Source organism: Plodia interpunctella, chromosome Z (assembly GCF_027563975.2).
Source record: "Plodia interpunctella isolate USDA-ARS_2022_Savannah chromosome Z, ilPloInte3.2, whole genome shotgun sequence".
In the NCBI taxonomy this organism is placed as follows: Eukaryota; Metazoa; Arthropoda; class Insecta; order Lepidoptera; family Pyralidae; genus Plodia; species Plodia interpunctella.
The window spans coordinates 4086091-4104697 of NC_071324.2; the positions used below are offsets into that span (position 1 = coordinate 4086091).

Below are 18607 nucleotides of genomic sequence, written 5' to 3' on the forward strand. Positions count from 1 at the left end.
TATTTTACTCGTCTCCCAGGCTCCTTTACTTTGAATCATGTTTATATTTATGTTTACATGTATTTATGTTTACTAGCTAACTTGAATTGCATTCATTTTATTCAAATCTGAAATTGTCCTTGATATTTATAATGTTACTCTCATAATTTAGATTTAAAGAATTTTTATTATTATGAGATTCTTTTTTGTACGCTGAAGCCAAAACGAAATTAATTTATATTAACTGTAAAATAATTTTTATTAGTATTTATACTTACACATATGTAAATAGAAAATTTAGTACTGAGAATATTGAGTTGTTGATAAAACTATAAAAGGAGATAAATAAATGTATACAATATATATATAAATAAATAAATATATGTATACCTATTTCGGGTATCTAAAAAACACAGAACCCTCGTTACTTGCGGTAAATGGTTGATTATAATAATAATGTTAATAAAACCTTTTTATGAATTAAAAATTCCAGCCTAAAATGTGTTATCAGAGATTATTATCATGTTCACGCTTTTTCATTTCCATTGAAAAAGCGGACTTATGATATAATCTTTTGTGACACTCTTCTCGCTCCAGCCAGAAGAAAGATGTCCGAATTGTATGAAAAAGTCAAGAAAGGACTGAAGAAATGAAGACCTCTACCTAAAAGTGTGCTCAGTGGTTATTGTCATCACAACACACTCCCATTTCCATTGGGATTGTGCGTGTATGACATAACCCTTTGGCACACTCCTCGCACGCCAACATGAAGTAAGAAGACTGGAATGAACGAAAAAGCGAAGTAAGGTTTGAAGACATTAAGACCTCTGCCTCTAAGTGTGCTCAGAGGTTATTGTCATCACAACACACTCCCATTTCCAATGGGACTGTGCGTGTATGACATAACCCTTTGGCACACTCCTCGTACGCCAACATGAAGTAAGAAGACTGGAATGAACGAAAAAGCAAAGAAAGGTTTGAAGATATTAAAACCTCTGCCTCAAAGTGTGCTCAGAGGTTATTGTCATCACAGCATAGTCCCATTTCCAGTGGGACTGTGTGTGTATGACATAACCCTTTGGTACACTCCTCGCACGCCAACATGAAGCAAGAAGACTGGAATGAACGAAAAAGCAAAGAAAGGACGGAAGACATGAAGACCCCTGCCTCAAAGTATGATCAGAGGTTATTGTCGTCACTACACAGTCCCATTTCCAATGGGACTGTGAGTGAATGACATACACCTTTGGCACACTTCTCGCACGCCAAACAAGAAGAAAGAATGGTTTTCGACGGCTTCTTGAAGACAATGATCGATACCTGCTTTTCTCATTTATTAATTAACTTAGTAATAAAACTTTTCATTGTAGCCAAAGATGTGTTATCAGAGATTATTGTCATCACTCGCGTTTCTCATCACCATTTGAGAAAGCGGATTGATAACATAATCTTTGGTGACATTCTTCGCGTCAGCTCAAGATTAACGAAGTCCAGAAACAACTGAAAAGGCGAATAAAAATGCTACATTTTGGATGCCTGGGTCTCACCTACCTATGATATTAATTCTTACTGATTTTCTTTCTTGCTGATTGACCTTCTGTCTTACAGGTACCATTTGTTGGGCTCTATGTTTGTATAACATTATTGTTGAAAGATACTTAGGTAGGTACGTAATATCGTGTTTGCATACGTTGGCTTACGCTTCTGTATTGTATTTGCTTGATATGCGTACTGAAGATCTGACAATTAGGGATGCCGGCGACCGTGCGAAGTGAATTCATCAGTATATTGTACAGTTATCTGTATATTGTGCCTATTTCTGACAAACATATTATGGATTGATTCAAAGCTGTCTCTGAGCTCTAACACTCAACAGTTGAGTAAGAAACAGGGAAAACGGTCAGATTTTATTAAATTTGTAGTATTTTATTATTTTTTATGTGCGTATTTTATTAAAATTGGTGACTCAGCGACCTAAAGCAGATAAGTAATAACCACTGATTGTTACCAAAGTTCTCCATTGTGTTTCATTCTGAGCCAGCACTCGCTAGTCTAGATTATTGTAGCTTCTAGATCTTTCAGATCTTTGTATCCCGATGCCACCTATAAGTGAATATTATACACTAGTTCTTGCCCGCGGCTTCGCCCGCGTTGACTTCATAACTTATTATTATCAAAATAAATAAAAAGTTCTAAGCAACGTATCGCGATGAAACCTTAACCAGATTTTAATTTACACTATTCCCTGTACAGCTGAATAACCGCATCATGTTTATACAACATAGAGATACTTATTTTTCTTTAATATATCCTATGTACAAATTAACATAGCCCACTTGCAATTTTATTATATGTATATATGTAATTTAATTCCACAGTTTCATATATTTTGTGTAAACATTAAAACATATATATACCTGGGAAAACTATAGGTTAAAATACTTACCAAAAAATGTTTTTTTCTTCAATGCAGTTTATAGTTTAGCGCCCTTTCTAGGTATATTGGAACTACATAATAGACTATAGAAAAAGAAAAAAAACTGCAGATTACATATGAACTAAATATTTATTACATGCAAACTTTATTATTTACAACACAATACAAGTAATATTTAGTTAGCTCCACAAGTACACAACGATGTATATAAATAACCAATAATAATTTGTGGGAGCCCAAAACTAGGCTAAAACCTGTGTCTTGGGTTCACCAGAACCCCTCACATTTTTAACATTTTAAGAAAATCTTAAACCTTTTTCTTTATTCGGTGTTTTCAAGTCTTAACTATTATTTGGCTGAAATTGACATTCCTTCGGAGAGAATTTTTTTTCGCGAAGAACATTAATGCTATTCAAAATGAAACATCAACACGGAATACTCATTTCGCGGTAATTGATGATAAGTGCAGTTATTGTGAGTAATTTTAACAGTTATTTGTATTTAGGAACAAAAGTAGAACATTAAGTACTTATAACTAAAACAAAATAAAATAATAAAGTAATTCCTTGTTTTTATATTGCTTGATGTTTCGTGTACTTCTATTTTCTTGAAATGCACGTTTCCGCTACCTTACTTTGTGAATTAAATTATTTCCTTTCAAAACTTGGTTGACTGGAAGAAATACCTATCTGGGAATTGGGATAAGTCCACTTTTGTACGACTATTGCAATAAAGAGTTTACAAACAAACAAACTCAGTAAACCTAAATAAAACTAAATAGCAACACATCGGTACGCTATGGTGATTTCTCAGTATCAAACAAGCTCGTTTACCCACTATGCTATAGATAAAACTAAAATTGTGATTTAACATTGCAGCGTACTGCAGCGGTCTTGCCGTCCACAAGCCAACACGTGATGGTCCGTCGCGTCACTAGAAGGTAAGGGAAGCAAGCGATTGCATTGCGAATATCTAGTGTTTGTCTGTTTGTATTTGTGCCATATTGTGCGAAAGGCCGGCCGCCCTCTTTCCCTTCGCAACCCATGTTAAGCGCTAGTCTGTTGCAGCTCTCCCGACTCTGACGAAAGTGTTGCTGGTGATGAGAGCGAGGAATATGGACGTGATGACGCTTTCCTGATCGACAATAACGCTGAAAACAAGTTCTATGGTAAGTTTCTCTTAAATATCCAATAGGTGTAACTATTTCGACGACGAAATAGTTACACCCAATAGACGAGTGACGACCTCGGTGGCGCAGTGGTAAAGTGCCTCTGAACCGAGAGGTCCCGGGTTCGATCCCCGGTCGGGTCATGATGGAAAATGATCTTTTTCTGATTGACTCGGGTCTTGGATGTTTATCTACATATGTATACGTGTAATTTGTCCTAATATATTTATATATTATATATTTATATATTATATATTTATATTTCACATATATATAGAACTTGAAATGGAGAAGGTAATGGGAAAGCACTCCATTAATAGTGCCAAGATAGTTTTTTGTATGTGTTCATTCCACGTATTGACGTCAATTTTGACTTTAAATTTAACCTGTCGTTTAGATAAAATGGCGTATTGTGCGCTTTTCTGCGCAGGCAAAGACAACATAAAAATTGTCTGATGCAACCGAACCTTTGTTTAAATTCGCATCAACTATTACGTTGCATAGTAGTTAATTTAAAACTACAGAAAAAAATTACTTGTTAAAACCATTATTTCTATTTTTTAATTCCAATAAGCAATTTTTTGTATTATTTTTATAAGTACATTATACTGTGACCAACTTAACTGCTGTCAAGGTTCAAACACCACATAAAAGTACAAGCTCAAAGTGCCCTTTATTCGTTAAGTGAGGACTACTAAAAATTACTTTCTTGAGAATTTCATTATGTTTTCTTTTGAGAGGTTTCCTTGACTTACATAAAGAAAAAAAAAATTTTTCTTACACCTTTACAAAATGAACTCTATAATATATATGGAATTAATTTAGCTACAAAATATTTGTTAAATTGTATTCAGATACTCCGTGTAGGTTTAAGTTTACAATTAGACACACCACCCTCATTAAAAATAACAAAGGCTTCACACCCAGACAGATTTCAAACGAAATATTTGTATATAGACATTACACATCTTTATTATACAATCCTACTTAGGATTCTGATGTATCGTTATATTGGTTAAGTTACTGGATACTACAGATTTCCCCACTCTTGCTTGGGCTTCTTTCTACCGTCATTTAGCCTAGCCATCAAAGTTTTTATATGCTATAACCCTGAAGCGCGGCTACACCTATAAGTTTAGCCGGCTAGACCTTGGTGCAGCGGTCTTCAATGTTACAGTCATTACAGGTTTAGCCAACGAAGCTGAATCTAGGTCTAGTCGAACATAAGCACACCCCTAGGTCTGTCCAGCTAATACTAGGTGTAGCCGCACTTCGGAATTTAGCCATAACATATACATGTCCAAATGTACAGCCAATTACACATCAAGCTAACGAAATTATGTTCGAACTCGCCTCTGTTACCCCGTTGTTCTATGCACGGGTTATGATATGCGATTGTCTGTACAAACATAATATTGAAAATCTATGTGGGTACACTGTAAAAAGGATTTGTTTCAGTATTATTGCTATGTAATAAAATGAAAATACTGTATCTTGAGTATTACTTCTATAAGGAGTGAAATGATTGTATTTCTCTCCTCTTTAGAAGTCGTTTTTGATATTTTTTACTCAATATACAGTAACTTGAACTGATCGAAACAAAACCTTTTTAATAAGAAAATAAGAATAGTTATGAGAGATTATTGTCATCTTTTACTTGGCTCTGTACATATCACAGCCGGTGAATTGATAACATAATCTTTGGTGACTAAACTTCGCCCGTTAGAGAAGACTGCAATCAACTGGGAGATTAAGACAAAATATAGCCAAGAAAGAAGCGAGAAGTTGCCCTTGAATGGGATTTGTTAATAGCTGTATGTAAAGAAGAATACTGTGTCTTGTGTAAGAGCCCCATTGCTCCTTGCGCTCCTACAAGTTGAAGCCCGCCGACAGATTAACGCAGAACAACGTAGGAATTGTATAAATTTCCGATGTACGTCATCGTCCAAACGTACAGAAAACGACGGAACACGGTGCAATAGGCATTGCTCTCATAATTCTATAGGGAGTGAAATAATTTATCTACTCTTTAAAGGTTTTTGTTTTTTATTTCGCATAAAATGAATATTCAATACACATTAGTTCAGCTGAAAACAAGACTTTTCAAGACGTAGAAGAAGACGAAGAGCGAAGATAACAATGTGTCAATCAAAGAATATTGTCACCCACACACTTTCTTATTACCATTTTAGAAAATGTGTTGATGACATAATCTGTGGTGACACTATTCGCCCGCCAGCACCAAGTCCTTGAAGACCCATCGTCAGTCAGTTTGGAACCGGACGCCAGACGCCGGACGCTACGCAAGACGCGATGCTAAACTCGACACCCCAACATTTAATACGAGCGTTCTGTTTTTGCTATTTACAAAAAAATCAATTCTTTCAATGTAAAATTAAAAGCGAGATGAAATGAAAGTTAAAATAATACTTACTCAGTACTTATAGACTTTTTTATGAATATGAAGACATGGAAATTTAATGTAAAGTTACTCATAATTATTTCTAATATTTTTTATAACCTAACCTAGCCAAGTGCGTTACAATTGTCTTAAAGTAATTACAATGACGCTTAAAACCTTTTACAAGTACCTATTACAAATTTCTCGTGGCATGACTTGTATCATGATTTATTTAATTAAAACTAATGTGACAAATTGACACGTTACGTACTTTTTTATTACCTTTTTGACTAAACACACGTTATGTGTGCGTGTGTGCAGGCGCTGTTCCCGGCGGGTCCGGGAGTAACACCATGTGTACCCGCTTCTGTGACGCCGTCTACAGGCAGGTCCAGGCCAGGTCTTATATGTGCCCCGGCCTCTTCCCCTGGGTCGACCCCGGACCCCCCACTGAACAAACTGGTGAGTTAAACCAGGGTTTGCTTCCCTATTCAAAGTTAAACTACTATTCGCTGAATTATCCATTTGCTTCAGTTCATCAGACGTTTTCAAACGTATTCGTCTACCTTACAGCGGCGTCTATTTTTATCTATTGTGTCACTATTCTGCGCGATCGACGGGTTAACACTTACGCGGACACTCGACGAGACACAAAATAAATTGTTGTACTTAACTGCTATAGCAGTCGGTTGTCCGCGAAAGTGCTAAGGAAATTTCAAAAGGGATTGATTAAGTACGCATTTAATCAAATCTAAGCGTTGTGTATTGAGCTTCTGAACTCAATACTGATGTCAGGCTTGTGATTGTGTTCGATCAATTTAAGGTGCTCCCGTTTATTAATTTTCCAAACTTGTTTATACAATTGTCATGTCTACTATGTTCTACAGATTTATGAATAGAATGTTGTTACCACGCCTGGCGAAAGTAAACTTCATGTATTTTTTTCTATGTACCTAAATATATATTTATATTATGATTTATTGTATGCTATAGGCTTTTGCTCGCGAGTACTTACGCGCGTAACAATTCCCTTCTTTGTCAAAATTTTGAAAATCCCCTATTTATTGGTCCACTATACTATCCTAGGAACCTACACACCGAAGATTTCTACACCCAGTAATTTAGAATGTGTCTTTCACTTCGGAGAAGAGTTTTTATGAAAATTGTCTTCTTTTGTGGCGAAACTTTAACACAGTTATCGTATATCTAGCAATGCCATTTCCTGTGAACATAAATGTACCTATCATAGTATATCCTATATACCTACTGATTAAATATGTATCGGTAGAAGGTTGTTACAAATTAATTGTAAATGTACCTATATCAATAAACCATGGCTATAGTCATTCATTTCTATTTACTCACCCTGATTGAAATAGGTATGTTTTGTTTACCAACATCTATCACGCTCTTGTGGAGTAGTTATCAGGCTCCTTTAATCGCAAAATATTAGATTACAAGGTTCTGGGTTCGAAACCCGGCTATATCAAAATGGAAAACGATATTTTCAGATTTCAACATATTTTTTATATATTAATTGAAGTACCTACTACACAATGACCATCCTATGCCAGTCATACTTCATGTATGTGCTAGTACCACAGGATAAGATACAATCCACGTGACAGATACAACAGTTAATTTGTTTACCACTCAGGTTATTTCGTGATCAAGGCAGTCGGCGTGATGTACGTGATTGTGGTTACCTTCGACCTGATCGCGGCTTACGGTACCCCAGGCTCGATCTTCAACAGGGTTATGATGACGTTGCTCTTCATCATTGTGATCTTCATTCTGCTCCTCATCTCTAGGAAACCACAAAATCGGTGAGTCTTTTACTATGGCTCAGAAGAGGAGGTCGTGCGAATTCAAATTGTACCCCATGAGTTTGTATCATGCTAATTTCGAAGATTCTGTGATTGAACCCTCTTTGAGATTATATTATTGGTTGGCGAATAAATAACATGAATACGAGTTTGCTTTGGATGATAGTAAAGTGTTCGTGTTCATACTCTTGTACTTTTCGTTGTTGAATTATAAATTGTTCCACACTTTCAGCCAAAATCTGATATATGCAACACCCGGCGTGCCCTTTGTGCCCTCCACCGCTATTCTGGTCAATATCTACCTGATCTTGAACCTCTCCGTGTTGACTCTGGTCCGCTTCACCATTTGGATGACTTTTGGTAAGGCTTGCTTGCCCGTTATAAGTTTGACGTAATTGAGTCATCGAAACACCGAAACGAATGAACCGATTATAATTTAATATTTTTTTTATTTGAGAAGTCACTTAACCAGCTGTTCATCTCATCAGCGGTTTGGTAGCAGAGGTAAATGTAAATTTTTTTTCAGGCCTGGTGATGTACTTCAAATACGGCATTAGGAACTCGACCTTGGAGACCCACCCGCCATTGCCCCCGCCGCCGACACCCCCCAGGCCTAACGTTCTCGAACGCACCACGCTCCCCCCTCCGGACCCACAGCCGTCACGACCCACTGGCGACCGCAACATTTTCGAGGGAGATGGCAACAACGGTGGACTGTATGGCAACTTTGAGTGAGTTTGTTTCTTACAAGGGACTGTTTCACCACCACATTCTGTTAAAATATCATGTTGTCATCTGATATGAATATATAAATCTGCTCGATGTAATTTTCCACTCAGCCTATGCAACGCTTGTGACACATAATTTTCTATGCTATCTTTTCGATATGTTATTTAAAGACAATCAGATATTTTATCACCTACCAGTGAAACAGGCCCTAAGACTTTTTTTTAACGTGACACTACAGGTAAATGACCTTTTAAAGATTTTACCTTTTGAGGATGTAGATAGTATAGGATGTAGTGCTCAGTGACCTTTACGTAAGACCAATTTTGAAAGGACATGTACCTGTCTAATGTCTAATTAAATTTCTAATATATCGATAATTATTTAATTTTATTCTGGTCCCTTTGGGCCGTTGATCTGACATCAAATTTGTTCTATATTAATTTTACATGACTGCTCATAAAAAGGAATGCTGTGTGATCACAAAAATAAATAGCTAAGTTGTTAAAATATATCGATCAGCTGATTTTTATTCGCGATTTCAAGGTTGCTTTCATACGAAAAGTTATTCCGTACCATCTTCTGAGCATGTATACAATTTTTATGTTGTACCATGTATTTTTATAAAAAATTGTGAAAATGAAATCAAACTGATAGGAGATAAGATAGGAGACGGCATGCGCCAGTCATGTTTTATTATTTTGTAAAATTGATTATTTTTGCTCGACTTGACAGGGGCACTGCCGTGCCCAAGGATTATTTAATTGATAATATTATATGGTAATAGGACACATTAGAGTTACATTCAGAAGACACTTTCCAATCGCATAATTAATATAAAGCGTCTAAATGTATAATTCAATTACTGACAATATTCGTACGGAGCTGACTCCACGAAATAATTTGGAAGAGGTGTGATTTCCTGAAATTCAATTACACTGTTGATTTTGCCGAATTGAATTGAATTTGCTGTGAATTTTGATTGAGTGCCGTAAACAGAGAATGTAATAGAACAATGTGTCTGGTCGTTATCTCTTTTTGTGGCATCGTATCTCTCAAACAGATATTATCTCACTAGTTCAACGGTTGAACAAAACGTGAGCTGAAGAGGTCGATCGCTACTAATTTTGAATTCCGTTTTTCGGAAGTAAAACTACTTAGTCACAGTTATTTGTGAGCATAGAAATAAAAAAGAAATGGCCGAAGAGCAACCAGATTGGCAACTTGAAAATAAATAAAGTTCAAGAAAAGAAAGATAATTTATATAATATATAAATATTGGAAAAGGTGCATGTCGTTTTTTAATGTTATATGTTATAACTTTACCTGTAATCTTGTATAGACTTTTATTGGTATTTACTGCATGTGTATTATGAATAGTTACGGAACTGACCCGCTCCTGGCCTGGCACGAGACTGAACTGCACCCGGTGCCTTCCGGCAGCCGCGTCATCAGCGGCACCATCGCTACCCCCTACTACTCCCAGGTGGAGACCCGGTATGTCATTCACACCGACTCGGTGCCGTCTGGCAGCTGATTTGTTTACCCTCAGACATCCCGCTCCTTATACAGGGTTACTGGTACTTATCAAACGCAAAACCTCCTAAAGACTACTTGGGTACATCAAAACAAGCAACTTTTATTCTACGACATTTCGTGATTCGAAGTTTTATATATATATATATAACAATCTAATTTGCGATTCTGATTCTACACATCTTAACTCTATGTTATAGCCAAGCAACACGAGTCAGTACAGTAGCATTTAGTAACGGAATCGAATGTATGTTTAGACAAAAGTCATATAACAAAAGATTAGTTAGTCTCTATGTATCTTATGTGCCTTTGGAAGGTTATCCGTTACCAGTAGCCCTGTATATTGTTTTAAAAATACATTATTTTACAGCTACAACGAAAGGACCAACCGCACCACCTCCCACACCAGCCGCCGACCCCCATGGGCCTACCCTGACTCCACTTTTGACTCCTGGAGGAACTAAACACCTGAGTCAAACCATACTGAGATCAATGAAGATCCAAAGATCCATAACACACGAGTCCACTTGTGACCGGTATTATTCAGAAATCTACTTCTTATTATATATTTAGGTATTTTTAGTTATTTATAATCGTAAACTTCTGATCTTAGTTTTTAATTTTTAATGGAATGCCCAACATTTTTTAGGTAGGTATAACATCGTACTTTTATAAAATTATAATAACGAAAGGGAATACCATGCACATATTTTTACACGATTGCCCAAAAAAGGAGTATTTTGTGAGTTCATATCAGTCTTTAGTCAGTTTCCTTATACATTACGATGGTCCCTTAAATTTCAACTGTTTATATCAATATCATTTTAATTCACTATTTTACAGGTATATTTAAACATGTGAGATTTCAATTTCGTGCATAAGTATTTCCTGTTTGTGAACAGCATCATCTCAAAGTATAATTTCATTACATACTAGTGAGTAGTACAATTAAAGTACTTATGAAATCTTATTTCAGTACTCATCATTTGTGCGTGTAGATTTCTGAAAACCGTACCTATATCTTATAATCAATATTTAATGTTTAAATGTGTAGTGACAGTAGGTGATTCATGAAATTTGCCGTTTACATTTTGATCAATAAACATATTTACAATTAGATGTAAACTCCGTTTGTTCTTACAAGTCTACAACAAATGAATGTAAACAATCGTATCACGTCTTTTTATAATTTTAGAGCTACAAAAAGTTGGCTTTTAAGGAATTTTTTTTCGTTGTAAAATAATGTTTTCTCAATATCCAAGTTTGAACTATTATTATATTTATTTTATTACAAATTCAACAATGAGTATTGTGAAGTTATTTACAAGTTAATGGGACTCGTAAGAAAAAATGAAGCGTAGTAGACGTTATAAATGAAATACAAAATGTTAAAAAAAAAACAAAAAAAAGTACGATTAATTTCTCAGACCACAAAATAGTAAAAAACTAAAAAAAAAAATATCTCAAACCTTACTCCTCTTAAACATTTCAAAATGACTATGAATAACTTACTAAGCGCGATGAAGACAATTGGCACAAATTATAAAAAAAAATCATTTAAATGAGTAGTGTCTAGGTTGGCTTGGATTTGTTGAAAGAATGTGAATGACGATTTATTTTTGGATGATACGTGATAAGATTCGTAGCTAGGAAACAATTCGACGAGAGCAGCGTCCATGGACGCTTCACGAGGGCGAAAATTTTGACAAAAATTAGATATTTAACCAATTAAAATCTAAATGGTTGGTGCTTTATATATATATACACCTACCTAACTTTTATACCAACCATTCAGCACAAAATTATTTGTTGTTTATTTTTTTATATCAAAGGCTCAAAATTCGACTTTTATCTAAAAAACATATCAAGAGAATTCTCTAAACTGACTACTTACAATAAATTAAATAAAGACTAAATTTTCTTCATTTCTGTGCCTCTGTTTTAAAATTCTATTGACTTTGCAATTGTAAGCTAAACGTGCTTATAATATCTATATCTATATTTCATGTAATGTTTGTTGTTTCCCGTTAAAAGTTTACTTTTGTTTCAGTTACGAAATAGTTGAATTTACGTCAATATATTGAATTGTTCGGTAGATAATTTAATATCTAATAAGAATAAGTATTGTGTAATCTGTTGTAATATTTATTAGAATACATAACATTATTCCATTAAAACGTCAAAATTATAATATTGACTTTTGAGCGCCATGAAGTACACATGAATAATATAAAAATATGTATTCTATAACTAAAAAAATATTAATCTAGGTTAGCCGGGCCTGCCTCGCAGGCTCGCGATCCAACTAACTAATGAGTTTAGTATTTCCAACACCGTTTGAGAACATCTCTCACGTTATACATTCGATACGTAGATTTAATGATTAAGATTTAGTAGTTTAACGTTTCAGGAAAATATTGATGTTCTACAACATATAACATAGCTGTAAGACAAACCTTGGTCATGTTTCTGGCCCTTTTCATTATTGGAACTAATGGAAATATTTTCAAAATTTTTCTTTACTGATTTTTTTAAATAGATAATTCGTACGACGGTCAAATATTATTTTCATGTTTCATCTACTTATTCTCTTTAAGGCCTAAAGCATATTATAAAAGGAATACCTAGCTAGAAATTCATTAAGTATATTTTTTTAAAACCTTTCTTTTGTCATCTTTATAGAATAAATCTGTTGAACAATAATTAGATTTAGAATTTTAATATTTATTTTAAGACAAACGCATATAAAAACAATGCATATCGTGTATTAATGGGGTACCTATTTTAAACAAAAATAAAAGTGTACAGTCACCAATACAATAATATTATCAATATTTTTTATCTCCAAGATTTCAAAAGATACCTATTTATTGTAAACTCAAACAACACTATCACCGAGTCTAGTCTTCCTAAGTATGAACTTGTTAATTTCATTGGCCCCTGAATCGTTAATTGAAAGCTTGTCAGAGATACAGAGCTACGGTACTGACCCCGTTGGACATAATTTTATTGGGCCATGAATATTTCCAACATGTTATATTCACCATAAAATAAACTAATAATAATAGTGATTTACAAGAAATATGTGTTATACATTTTAGCGATGATTCTCTAATCTTAAAACTAATTGTGCTTGGAACTGTTTTGTTTAATTTGCGTTTTGTTAATGTTTATGATATTATTCTCATAAGATATTCTAATTGATGTGATATTTTATGTAATACTGAACTATACTTACTTCATATTTCTTCTCTAATATACATTTTTTTAAGACTCTTCATTTGGTTAAGTATTTTCTACATATAGACACTAATTTCGATTAGTTATATCTAAACAAGAAGTTACAATGAAAATATTATTTTTTAGTTTAGATAGTAAGACGTTGGACGATATATTATAAACCCGCAGCATTATCACATTATCCGGTGTTCTTGATAGATGCTCCAATTTGAGTTCAAAGTTTAAAACATACACGACTCCAGTACAGCCGTCAGCTTACCCGACTAAAAACGCGCCATTCCCTTCGCACAGATATTGTACCTTTACGGGATTACTTTCGTAATTTAGGAAATATTAGTAGTTAAATTACATTACAATTACATACATCCCGCATACATTTTTTTTTCAGTCTTGTGTATCGGATAATATGAAAACGCTTCTCTATGAAATGTAACCAAAATGAATTATTAAAAAAGCGGAAATTAAGTAAGTTTGTAAGAACAAGTTATAAATAATAAAAAAATATAACATTATTTAAAATGTACAAGCAATCAGTGTACTGTATATTGCTTGCTATACATTACAGGGCCATCTCTGTATAATATTGTTTCGGCTTTTAAAGTTGGCCCTAAATAATGATTAAAAAACAACAAAAAGGATTATGTATCTTACAGTCCTTTTTGAGTGACCTAAACTGATACACCACATTTTATGAAATGAATATGTAAGGTTAATAAATATATTAATAATGAATAGGCCTTATTGGTAAAATGTTATTGTTGTTTAAATTACTAAGAAATCGTTGTAGGCCTTTCAGAAGAAATCTTATCGGATTACGAAAAAACTTGCCTCAATTGAAGTCATCAAAAATTTTTAAAGCAAAATTTCCAATATTACTTAATTTTACTAAAGAGTATTTAATCGAACTTCGTTTGGATAAACCAATCGAAACCTAAATCATGGTATTGAAATGTATACAATCATTTTTAAAGAGAAACTAAAAAAATTAAGATGAATAAAATATCTGAAACTATATAAAAAATTAAAACATTTCAAAAACGCTCTGCGTTAGGAGAAATGAATTAATTACATAAATATAAACAATTTTATAAAGACAATATTGTCGAGTTTTATCTAAAAATTAAGTCTGTTTAACAGTCCGATGCAGCATTTTAGTTCATCCTATAGCTGAGCTGATTTCTCAATGTAGAAAGTTAATGTTTTATTGTTATGAACTATTATTAAGCCTATTTAAAATGTTGTTCTATCTTAGCGTATATGGAATCTTAATATGTAAGAAAAATGCTGACGTTTGACCTAAATTTTCTTACTGAAAGTAGTGACAACTTTGATACCTGTATAGTATGTGTACTTTACATATTTTTCATTTATAATAAATTTGTTATAATTTAAACAACTTTTTACCCTACAATACTTGTGTTGATTTAACATTACTAAGCCTACATGAATACATATTTATATACGATTTATACCTATATATACATCATTATCTAAGTAATTATTAAAAGACACGTATCTTATTATTTTTTTGAACGAGCTTGTGTTAACAATAAATAAATAAATTAAAAAACAAATAAATAATGAACTATGACGATATTTTAAGGATGGACATTATTCAAGTTTTAAAACTATATTTACTGCAAATTATATCAATAAAAACAATATAAAAAAGAATCATACATAAATTAATTTTCATACTTATTTAAATATATTTACAAAAATTTGAAACAAATTTTAGATCTATTATCAATATATAGAAATTCGATAGATAGAAAATGAAAAAACAAATCGGGATTTACAGAAAAATAACCGTATCTGAAATGGGAAATAAAATACTATAAGTAATTTATGACAGTTAAATCAAATCATACTTATTTTAGGAAATTGTTATGTTTACTTAGAAACATTAGACAAGATGATTCTGGAAAATTTCACAGCGTTTGTTTATTTGTAATGTTTTTTATACATAAATTTATACACATTATACATATATAAAAGTAAAAATAATGCGCAATAGCAGACTTATTTCTAGGAGAAAGTGTGTTATTTTATGAGAATAGTTTTTGCATAATATTTTATTGAAATGTGGGATTACCTATGGGATTATACTTAGTGTTATACCAACGAGGCTCTGTTTATCCTTTGTTGAATATATGACATCTACTCGTTTACATATTTATATACATATATATATATATATGCCAATGTTTAAGTTCGAAAAAAATATTAGTTTATTCAATTCCAATATTAATGAACGTAAGAAGAACATGTTTAATGCTTAAGTGTTAGTAACTAAATAATAAATAATCTGTGGGTTTTGAGATAAGACGTAATAAAGATGTATTAATCAAGACTTATCTATATAATTGTTTTATGTATCCTTCGAGATCTTGTCCCTTTTGACAGTTATAATTCAAAGACAGGAAATACCCCATTGGAAAAACCGTAGAATATATTGAAGATTAACAGAAATGAAATCTAAAAAGGTAGTCTTTATTAGACCGAGTACGAAAATTCTATAATATCGTTATAGTAACCGTATTTGTAAAACAGATTTGTAACCCTTTTATCCTTATGGAACACTACAAAAAATCGCACACTGAAACCAGCCTTAAGTTTACAGTCATAAGATTAATTTTTAAGTGATAGTGAAGTGGGCTAAAGATAGAAAGCCTGGGAACAGATGTCCGTCTCCTCTTCTAATAAAGAGAAAGAAAGAGAGACGAGTAAAAAGAGAAGTGCTATTTCCAGTAATCCGTTATAACGTTTTTATTTATGAACAAATACGTTAACCTTAACGATAGAAAGAAAATTTGTGCATGTTCAAATTCAAATAATTTATTCAGAAATTAGACCTTCACAGGCACTTTTTCTCGTCAATTTTTATATTTATAGTTATTTCTCACAAGCTACAAACTACTGGCATTTCGGAACGACCACTGCTGAGAAGAAATGCCGAAAGAAACTCATTTGAACAGTGTTGGTCCCTATCATGCCAGATCGGCTTACCATTAATTGTCTGTCATATATTGGGAATCTTGTCGCCTGTTTAAAATACACATACCTAAATTTAAAAAGTATATAAAACAACCAAGTTTCAGATGGCATTGCTTTTGACATGAATAATTTTGTATTTGCGTTTCTGCGCTAAAGTTAGTGATCTTTTTTAGATCTAGAACCAAAGTAAGGCGACAATGCTCCCTATTCATAAATCTTAATAGTAAAAATAATAGCGATTACTGTGGTAATTACTACCTATCGTCCTCACCATGTCTACCATATACCTAAAGTTCCATAGTCTATGTGTAGAGGGAACGATGATAGCCTTCGTTAATTAGTGGAGTTTCCCAAGTAGGAGTAAGATGTATCATCAACAAATTGGGCCTTCAAGCCGGATCTAAAACAATCAATTTCGAAGTACATAAAGACTGTTGTGATTTTTTAGTTATTCCACCTGAACCTTGGCGTAAAGGATTGATTTTGAAATTACTTTAATGCATAAGAAAATATACAGATTCACAAATAATAATAAAAATACTAGCAACGGCGGATCCCGTCAATTTCCGAACAGCAGTGTCAATTTTCCAGTGAATACCAGTGATTTTTTTATTTAAAAAAACACTGGTATAAATATAAAAAATCTGCCTTATATCGTCGAAAATATAGTATACCATAGACATTACCATACATATTACCACTAGTTCACGAAAGGTATCATAAGAGATAGTACTTGATTGCCATAAAAAATCGTAAAGAGCTGTCAAAACGGACATAGGGCGCCCTTTCATGTTTTGCAGAAACAATGTACTTTTGGACTTCTGTCGCAGTCGCAGCCAACAAATTCTAAAAGTTGAAGCTGATCTACGCAGCTACTAACCATTTCATAACACCAAACTTCATGCTTTCTAAAGGTGCATCAACGTGATAGTTAAAACAACAAAATTTCAACGACGTTTTCATGTTATTTACGCAAAGAAAAATAATATCAATAAGTAAAAAAGCCAAAAAGTTTCATTTGTTTCGATCGAACTATTGCTAGTCTAATGCTTATTGGTATTGAATGGTATTTGTATGTCTAGTGCGTCGAAATAGATTGGTTAACCGAACTAGTGCCACTAGACGATTTTAACGAGTGGGCTGTGACATAATACCTATGTGACATAATACTTAAACGAGTGCAATATTTGGACAATTAAAATCATACTGAAAGCAAAACAATGAAGTGCGTCCTGTTATTTAGATTTCATAGTATATGCATGTATCTTCTATAGATACCTATTATTAGGAATATCTGTGTTATTTATTGGCTATCTCTATTGTAAGTTCCGAATTGTAGAGGCGGTGCGCATTGTGTGATGTTGTATGTTCATTGAGTAGTCCCAGTCTTCAAAGCTGGGACCGAGTGTATTGACGAGAAGTAATGAAGAGATCGAAAAAGCAATGTGATTGTGATAAACCTAATTTTGTGCTTTTGCTGGGATGTAAGTGTATATGTGTGCTGTATGTATTCGAAGTTGAAATAGCATTAGTGTCGCCATTGTTAAAATGAGATAGAGAGTAGTGCGGCGAGATGTGGAGGCAATGTACCTGTGTGAGTACGTTGTCTAGGTGTGGGACAGGAGACAAGGGCGAGATGGGCTCACCTCACTACGGGAAAGGTTAATGTAGGTGTATGCTTTTGATGACTCGTGATCTGATTACAGACTTTTTAATAGAACAAAGCAAAAATTGATTTCGCAATACAAAAAACACAAGAATCCAAGCGCGCTTTTTGGTGCATAGCTACAGACAATGCAATAACGAAAATTAAAACAGATTAATTTATTGATTAATGATAAAATATCACTAAATTAATCTAACTGCCTAATTAAAGTGATTTGACATTACTAAATTTAATACCTACTAAGTTTTTTTTTTCTAAGTATAGCAAAAGTTTGAAATCACTTTTTTATAAAAGCCTACCCTAAAAATTTCGATCGATATTCCAAGGATATTTCTTTGAATTTTTTATAATAGTATATACTAAGCAATAATTTTGTTACAATAATATAATGTTGAGGCTTGTATGTAGCGAGGCCTTATGGTGTCTCACTTTTGGACCAAAGGAATTTGCTATTCGACGTAGCCTCTGCGATTCGGAACACATTTTTTGTGATATGTAAACGATTTTAGCGTAAGTTTAACCAAACTGTAATAGAATGTTTAACAAATTGATGTGCAGTTTTATTTGTAAAACCCTAAATTGTTCCTTTCACGTGAGTAATTTTGTACAGTTGAAGGAAGTAAGTACATAT

The 18607-nt window shown here is 33.3% G+C and overlaps 1 protein-coding gene across 2 annotated transcripts in view; it reads left to right on the plus strand.

Moving 5' to 3' along the window:
- LOC128683127 (uncharacterized protein) overlaps positions 1–18525 on the plus strand; it is a 99427-nt gene extending 80902 nt beyond the window's left edge. For both annotated transcript variants that reach the window (XM_053768399.1, XM_053768398.2), the window contains exons 12-19: positions 3295–3356; positions 3484–3584; positions 6307–6447; positions 7643–7811; positions 8044–8171; positions 8338–8542; positions 9918–10034; positions 10444–18525. In XM_053768399.1, coding sequence (XP_053624374.1) covers positions 3295–3356; positions 3484–3584; positions 6307–6447; positions 7643–7811; positions 8044–8171; positions 8338–8542; positions 9918–10034; positions 10444–10537 — 1017 coding nt within the window. In that variant the 3' untranslated portion in view covers positions 10538–18525. The remainder of the gene's footprint in view (positions 1–3294; positions 3357–3483; positions 3585–6306; positions 6448–7642; positions 7812–8043; positions 8172–8337; positions 8543–9917; positions 10035–10443) is intronic.
- Positions 18526–18607: the final 82 nt, after the last annotated feature.